At 31.0% G+C, this 9037-nt stretch overlaps 1 protein-coding gene and 1 long non-coding RNA gene across 2 annotated transcripts in view; both read left to right on the forward strand.

Moving 5' to 3' along the window:
- The window catches only part of LOC112520415 (protein TRANSPARENT TESTA 1-like), a 5434-nt gene extending 3506 nt beyond the window's left edge, over positions 1 to 1928 (forward strand). Inside the window, exon 2 of the mRNA XM_025128800.1 lies at positions 1482 to 1928. Coding sequence (XP_024984568.1) covers positions 1482 to 1928 — 447 coding nt within the window. The remainder of the gene's footprint in view (positions 1 to 1481) is intronic.
- A 1695-nt stretch (positions 1929 to 3623) lies between these two features.
- Positions 3624 to 6588, forward strand: LOC112520406. Its single transcript, XR_003069989.1, has 4 exons — positions 3624 to 4000; positions 4323 to 4361; positions 4492 to 4558; positions 6262 to 6588. It is a non-coding gene; the product is annotated as an uncharacterized LOC112520406 (long non-coding RNA).
- Positions 6589 to 9037: the final 2449 nt, after the last annotated feature.

Raw genomic sequence — 9037 nt, forward strand, 5'->3', positions numbered from 1 at the left:
TTTTTTTTTAAAATTTAAATATAATATATTCAAATTTATATTTTATTCAAAAATAAAAACATTATAAAACTGTATTATATCAATAGACAAAGGATAAAAGGAAACAATAAAATCGAGATGTATCTCGCTGCATTGTACGAGTACCCTTCTTTTGTGTGTGTGTATATATATATATATATTTGAATTAGTATTCAAATATATGTATGTATATATGTATAGACACGAGGGAATATGTAACTTAACACGTCTAGTATAATTAAGCAGTTTAATTTCAACAATGTAATACGTCTAGAAATAATTAAGCAATTTAATTTCAACAATGTAATATATGCATCGTTCTCATAAACAGCCATTTGATCCTGTGATAATTGCATTTTTGAGTTATGAAACTGTAAAAATAATATGTGCCACTTAAATACCAATCAAACTAAAGTTTCATAGTTTCACTTTTTAGTTACTATTAATTATTATTAATGCTCATACAGTACTAGCTATGTTGTGTTTTTGATAATTAGATAATAATGTATTCCAGTTTGATAATATATATATATATATATATATATATATATATAAAAGTTCGAGCCGTAATAAAACAATAACCAAGAAAGTTATGTTTTTTTAAATTCACCAGTCTCATGCAATGTGCAGTGTTTAGTGCACGTTCTTGTAGTAGTGAAGACATTTCTTAGCATATCCCATAAAGACCTTGCAGTATTTTCTTCATTTTTTTGAGAAGTATTCATATTATTCAATTACATATTGATTTATTATCATATTGACAAATTGATGTCTGAATCTGAATGCATTAGGAATCCTCCACACTTTGTCTTTCTTATTTACGTTATTTTTGATTGTTTGTATATAAACAAATGTTACCCTTAAACGTTTGTCAAACCAAAGGTTATAATTTTCATTATTTAATTTGTTTATTTTTTGTGGAATATCCCAAAAAAAAAATGGAATAATTATATATAACAAGACGGAGTATGGCTTTAGTATTTGTATTGTTGCTGTTCAATTCAGATATTCCCATGTATAAACTGCATCTCTGAATACCTCTGTGTGTTACTGTAGCCATGAATCAGAAGGGTAAAAAAAGAGGATAAAGTAAAAGATCATCATGAGATTCATAGTAAAACACCATGTTTGCAGGGTTCAGTGAAGATCCAAACACATACATGTGAAGGTTACTGTTGCTTTGATGTCAGTAGATTCTTCATATATGCCACAGCATATATGCTTATATATTGTTTCATATTTTGTAAAAGGGCACTCTATGGCAAGCACATGAAGAAAACCTTTATTCAAGATCAGTTTAGGGTTACGGTTTTACCAAAGAAAGTGAAAACATGAGTCGTTTTGAAGTCCTTTTCCACTCTTTTTAGCTACATGAAATGCATCTTTCTAATTAGGCATCTCTCTCTCTCTCTCTCTCTCTCTCTCTCTCTATATATATATATATATATATATATGAAAAGCAGATGCATATGTGGGGACATGGATCACAGTATAGAAAGGGACCAGAGTCGTTAAGGGGATCCCAGCCCACATCAATGCCAAAGCTGCCATGCTACTGTTGTGTACTGGGGTGCAAGCACCACATTGACCATCCCAGATCAAGACCACTCAAAGACTTTAAAACCCTTCAAACACATTACAAGAGGAAGCATGGAACCAAGACATTTGTGTGCAGGAAATGTGGGAAAGCAATTGCTGTAAAGGGTGATTGGAGAACACATGAAAAGAACTGTGGGAGGGTCTGGTATTGTAATTGTGGTTCTGATTTTAAGCACAAAAGGTCACTAAAAGATCATGTTAAGGTGTTTGGTCATGGTCATGGTCATGGTGGTGCTTATGGTATAGATTTCATTCAACAACAAGAAGATGATGAAGATGAAGGCATGTTATCCGAGATAGAGCACATGTAACTCTTGAATTCTAGGTCCTATTAACTTTGGTGGATGTTTTTGTGGCTTGTTCCTGGATGTGACTTGTATTTAGATCTGGGGTTTTCTCATATATATATATATATATATATATATATATATATATATATCTTCTCGTTTGTTAGATTTTCAACCATTGTGGTTCGTCAACTATTGGTCAAAAGAGCAAGAAATTGAAAGAAAAAGAAAAGGAACAAAGACCAATGTCTTAATTGGACTTGTTGTGGTAGTTGCAGAACAAAGGCCAGCATGGCTTTTTTTTTTTGTGTGTGTGATTTGTTAATTAAAGCATAATACCATCTCCCAAGTAATTTGTAGTTAGGGGCCGTTTATCGAACACTTATCCGGTAAGTTCTTACCGGTAAAGTTTAATACTGTTATGTACTTATCGGGTAAGATTTTAGTCCATAAAAACGACATAGTATACAACAATTTACTGGTAAGCGCTTACCGTGGTAAAAGTCATCGCCCTCACTTTACCGGGTAAGACTCTTGGTTCTTGTCTCGCTCTTATTGGGTAAGATTCTTGGTCCTTACTATATTCATCGGGTGAGGTAATGTTACTTGGTAAGTGCTTACTCGGATAAACATTTGGTAAACGGCCCCTTAGAGGTAGTTATCAAATTAGTTAAAAATGGGGTTGGAAGTAAATTTAGGAACTGATTCAATCCACATCATTATCTACATGTAAGTACGGTACATTGAGATTGATTTATAGAGTTTGTTACAATTACATGGTTTGTGTTTGAAACTCCCTACATTTATACACATGCAAAAGCTCACACACACTACGCAACTTTACTGAGGTTTAAATCTTTAACCTTTTGAGTTAGATTCTACTAGTAACCCACGTACCACTACCCGTTGACCATTTGATTGTCATTTGGAAAGGAAAGGTGGATATATAACTTCCTTGAAGTGTGTACCAAACAACGGTTTTTTTTTTAAGTATATAATATTTATATACGGCAAATATAACAAATAAACTCACACATCCTCTTCACTTATAGTGAGATTTGAACCCCTGACCTCCTAGAAGGCCAAGGGCTACGATATCACTAGGACAAAGGCCCTGTGGTATGTACCAAACAACGTTGTTGGTTGTTTTAGAAGCAATACATTTTTGTAACGATGGGAGAAAAAATTATTTCTCTAGTCTAAAAGAAAAACTCCAAAATTAATGATGAATATAAGAAGTTGGCGGTCCATGGACTATGAATATAGTAAAAATGTCTAAATAAAAAAAATTTAGTTGATAAAAATATAATATATACTCATATAAAATATAAATTAATTTCATAATTCATAACCACAAATTAAACCATTTAATACGATTTAAAAAGAAATACAAACTTTAAACCGTATCGTTGATCTTCTAAACCGCATGATTTTGTGTTGTGGGTGGGTTATGTGCTAAAACAAAGATATCAATCTATACTACATTATAAATCAAATTTTATAAAAGTCTTAAAAACAACCTTGAATACATAAGATACTATTTTTTGATGCACAAAATTTGAAAATCTTAAAACAAATTCTAATGTATAAAGTATTATAAATTTATGCATAAATCATAAAAATTCTTAAATCTCTTAAAAGGTCTTACAATGTGATATGCATCATGTACAACTCATGAATGATTTTCGCTGTTGACGCTTCATTTCCAACATTCATTTGCGCCTCTTCATCTCTGGCATGGTCTCGACTCGCCTCCCCAAAATTGATTTCTTTCAAGATGACAATTCAGGCTTTCATTGATTTCTTCAAGTCAGGGTTCTTATTCCACTCAATTGAAATGATCCATCGTTCCTATATTGCATTGCATCTTCCTTCCCTTCTTCCATTTTGTGTTAGGCTTAGGATTATTTAATTTCATATTGTGTTAGGGTTAGGATTAGGATCAGGATCGTTTTCATTTTCATTTTCATTTTCATTTTCATTTTCATTTTCAATCGCATCTCTATGGTGGCTCTGCTATATTTTGTTGAAGGAATGCACGTAAACATCAGGTGGAGGGGTTCGGGAATAGGAGATTTGGTTTACATCCAGTTCAGGTGGAGTCTTTTTTGTTCTTTTATTTCTTATTACACTCTATTGAATCGTTCCCGTTAGTTTTTCTGTTTCTGTTTTTTGTAAACCTATTATGCTTAGATTGCAATAATCTTTTTCTGGTGTGTCTGATTTACAACATTTTTCTATGCCACCAGAAGAAGACTTGGTAAGTTTTTGGGTCACCAGAAGAAGACTTGGTAAGTTTTTGGGTCGCCAGAAGAAGACTCGATACGTTGAGGATTCATTCTCTTTGTTGTAGTTTCCAATTTTTGATGGTTGGTACATTTGTTATTTAGTGGTTGTTGAAATCTCTCTCATTTGCAGGCCCGAAATCTCTTCAAGTCAAGGAACTTCGATTTACAGGTTTCCATCTTTACTCCATTGCTTATTTTTTTGTTTTTGACTGCAATTGATTATTTGTTTGCCTCTACTTTTTATATATGTATAGCAATTGGTACCACAATGTGGATTGACAGAAAAGAATTCTTTTCAGGTTTGGGTGTCTCCTCTACAAAATCAAACAACATTTGTGTGGAACGTCGCCCAACCGAAAGTTGTAGGTAAGCGTTTTCCTAGATTCTCAGATGGGTATTAATTGCTCTTCCAAATATTTTCACCTTCCATTATGTGGTGTATTGTTTGTGAGTGATAAATATACGATTTTAATCACCTCAAATACTTATCTCTACCATCACTCTGTATCCATTTCAATCCAGTTCCTGGTTTCTTGGCCTAAAAAAGATCAAGAAAAGCATATTAGAACTGAAAGATAATCATAATGACTCATGCTCCCTTTGAGTCTCGTGTATTTGAATCAAAGTATAATGTACAATTAGGATACAAGAGACTATTTACTATATTATGTAATTTACATACAATATATACACACCCATTTTTATTACATATTTTTACTTACATGTTTATATTATGTGATTATCTGATATACCCCAAAGGGATGCTATTAGTTACGTTGACTAGAAGGACTAAAGGGGTAGGTTGGGTAGTTGTTTTTAAAAGGTTGTAATAACAATAGTCATTAATGGTAGGCACATTTTTGGAATTGTTAGCATTATGTTACAAGGTGTAAAAGGGGAAAAGTAGCAGGAGTAATCTGTTATATAGGTGTGAGGGGTGTAGTAGAGGGTATCTGATTTTTCACCAGCAAAATATGTAGCTTCAATGCATCCCAGGAAAGAAAATATGGTCACTCCAAGAAATAAAAACTCCACTGCAATAGACCCGATTGATTAGAAGAGACCGACCCCTAGATCTTTGTACACCTTAATGAATTCTGGTTCTGTTGGAGAAACATGCAAAGTAAACCCTCCAGCTGTTCGAAAAAATTGAAAGTACAAAACCTGCTCCTACTGCTCATTCCATATTGAAACGTTGTGCAACACCTTCGATAACTCCATCTAAGGTGGTATTTGTGAATTAAGTTGTTGTGACAAGTATCTGTTGTAGGAGAAAGCAGAGATTGAATTCAAAAGACTGCAACAAAGCTTTTGCTTTAAGGCTTGGCCACTACCTAGCTTCTATAACACATTTGAAACACGTAGAGTCTGATAAAGAAGGTATTAAAAGGGTTATCTGTAGATTTGTTTTCTTGTACACCTTATAACCATCTCTAATAGATTCTTAAAAACGGTCCGACAGAACCTCGAAAATGGAGAAAGTAGGAGAGAAATGATAAAAATTTCCAAATTTGAAAAACTCTCTGAAATAGAATTTATTTCTTATCTATACTACCTTATGTAACGACCCCTAAATCATAACACCATTTACATAGATTTCCTAAGGCAGATTACTTCATCCCATATGTTAATTTGATATATTGTCCACTTATTTAAACATTTGATAGGTAGAGTTGCAGAAGCAAGTCCTTTTCTTGAATTGATGGGAGTCTAAATTAGAGAAATGAGTCTTCAGCATCATATAAAGAAACTAGCCTAATTGGACGATCGATAGATGATTGATATCAACGTATTTTATTTTCGAGATGATAACCCATGTGAATGTTGATATCAACGTATTTTATTTTCTATGTACCATTTGATGTGGACGCATGGTTTAATAGATAGGGGCATCTAATTTTTTTGAATGAAATGATAACCAATTTACCATAAAAGGGTAAATGAAAGATCTGCAATGTACAAAGAACGCAAAATGAGAAGTAGGAACCTAAATGAATGTAGATTTTTAAAACAAAGAATTATATCGAGTATCTTTGTTTGATTTTGTATTGCTTTTTCTATTGATGTAGCTATTTTGTTGAAACGAGAAAATGTTGAATGGAAGTTGTGATTCAAATGTGGCCAATGAGGGGGTGATAGGAACACTTGTAATCCAGGTTGCCAAGGTATCCAATGTTAAAAAAAGTGTTTGGCACAGGAGATGGTTCCATCGAACAATACTTGGTTGGATGTGCAGTCAAAGCTACTACGGAACAAGATTAATCGATTCAACAATCAATGTCTGTACGAAAGGAAGTATGAAGGTGATGGTACTTCATAGCTGTAAAATATGGTAGAACGTCTCTTGTGGTACTTCAGGCGATTCTCCTTTTTATATAGTTTGCCATTTTTTGAAAGGATTGGTCAAAGGTTGATGAGGCTAAACTAAAAGTTAAATTTGATGAGTCATAGATTTTACTGATTATGGACTTTTTTGAGCCTACAATCCTAAGAAGACCCTTGGATTAGGTTTACAATATATACTACTTGTAGATACATACACAAACTTAATACCATTTTGTATTTTGTTGGTCTCATCTTCATTTCTTATCAAAGCAAATAAATGGGACCTTTGATTACATCTATGGGTTATACCATTTCCTCCCATTGCATGTTCATATCTTGCATTCAAAAAAGCTTACAACAGTTCATATCCTGCATCCAAAAGCTTACAACAGTTGATCAAGTATTTGCTTTTTTGGGAATGCAATAATATTATTTATTCTTTTGATGTGATAGACTGTAATTGGGTTTATAAACAATATATCATATTGGTAAATTTTAAAAATTGTATAAATTGACATCTTTTGTAAGTTGATCAATCCTTAGAGACACCTTTAGTTCCGTTTATTTGTTTCTTTGAGTTGTTTTTGCTACTTTTTTCTTTGTTTTGCTTTGATGGTACGATATTATATTTCGATCTTTGTTTTGACTAATGAACCATCAGTGGGGTGTGAAGTGTCAACAATAAGAGAACTTGAAACATCATGTATAACCTTTTCATTTTAGGTAATTTAGTACGTCTTTTCGTTTTTATGGTAGTGTTTTTTTGTTAGCAATTTGTTTTTTTACCTCTTCCATAAGGCAAAATTTGACACCTGAGTTCTCATAAAAGCATCAATTTCACACTTTTTCAATCCTTTTATGCAAATGCAGAATTTCGCACCTGAGGAGATACAGAAGATCAAGTTATCAATTTTTGTTTAATCAATGTAATGTTTCATTTGTAATTTTGAGCTTTTTGTACTTGATGGACGTTTCATTAACGTTGGGAATCAACTAAAAGAGCATTAACTTTGCTCAATACTATTAGGAGCAAGGGACGCATAAAGACCTCTTATCCACCATCTTTCGGATGATTTATCTTTATTAAGTACCTAAAGAAATTATATGAAGTAAGATCCCTCTACATGTACAGTTGTATAATTTACTTATTCTAACATATATTTTTACCGGTACATTAAAATCTAGATCATGATTATGCTTTTTCTAATGGCTCAGGGCCATTTACCCAACACTTATGAGTAAAAGCTTACCGGATAAATTGTTATACATGATATTCTTTTAATTTGTTTCAATATCTTGGGTTTGTGTATAGTTCTTTAAACATAATAATTTACTATTTTTTGGTAGCATGTTGTATCAAGGCATGAAGCGAATATCAATATCTCATGGTCAACAAAAACATATTCAACTATCACGTGTAGTTTCTAATATTCAAACACAAATTCAAATTTTCTTTCGATGATAAAAAGTTAGAATTAGTTTTGTATATGGGTATCAATAAAATCTTCCTGCTCGATTCATTGCATTGGTATACAAGTAGTTTATCTATATTATATTATAAAGTATTTGACTAAAAACTCTTAAAAATAATTTTTTATTTATAAATTACTATTTATTAATGTATATTACTTAAAATTCAAGATTACAAGTATGTGCATGAGTATATCTTATTAAAGCTTCATGTTTGATTCGTGTAACTAACTGCAGATAAACATAATCAAATACATAATAAACATCATTTTAAAAATTAAAAATCTAAAATATAATTAAGATAATCATTGAATTCTAACAGATTGTTTAATTATTATCTTCAAAAATTATTTTATTAAACAAAAAATAAGTTAGTTCTTTGTTAAACTTCAATTAAATCTATACTATCTATACTATATTATAAAGCATTTGACAAAAACTTTTAAAAACCATTTTTTATGCATGAAGTACTGTATATTGATGTATATTACTTAAAATTCAAAAATACAAGTAAATTATGCATAAGTACAACTTATTAAAGTTTCATGTTTGAATTCGTGTAACTAACTGCGGATAAACATAATCAAATAAAGAATAAACATCTCATTTTAAAATTTAAAAAATTTAAAATATAATTAGAATAATTATCGAATTATAACAAAATAATTAATTATTATTTTTATAAAAAAATTATATTATTAAACCAAATATAAATTACTTCATTATTGAACCTAAATTAAATTATAATAATAAAAAAATTGAATTAAAAAATTACACAAAAATAAGAATTTTAAATAGTTAATTTGATACTAATATCGATATATTTTTGTCAAAATTTTATGATATCTTCAAGTTTATATTTTATTCAAAAATAAAAACATCATCGCTTTTTCAAAATCATATAAGATCATATTATAACATTGACCGAGATAAAAAATAAAATGAAAGAATAAAATCAAGATGTATCTTGCTGTATTGCGCGAGTACCCTTCTAGTATTATAAAACATTTGACAAAAACTCTTAACAACCATTTTTATGCATGAAGTACT

This window comes from Cynara cardunculus, assembly GCF_001531365.2.
Source record: "Cynara cardunculus var. scolymus isolate 2C chromosome LG 10, CcrdV1, whole genome shotgun sequence".
Lineage (NCBI taxonomy): Eukaryota > Viridiplantae > Streptophyta > Magnoliopsida > Asterales > Asteraceae > Cynara > Cynara cardunculus.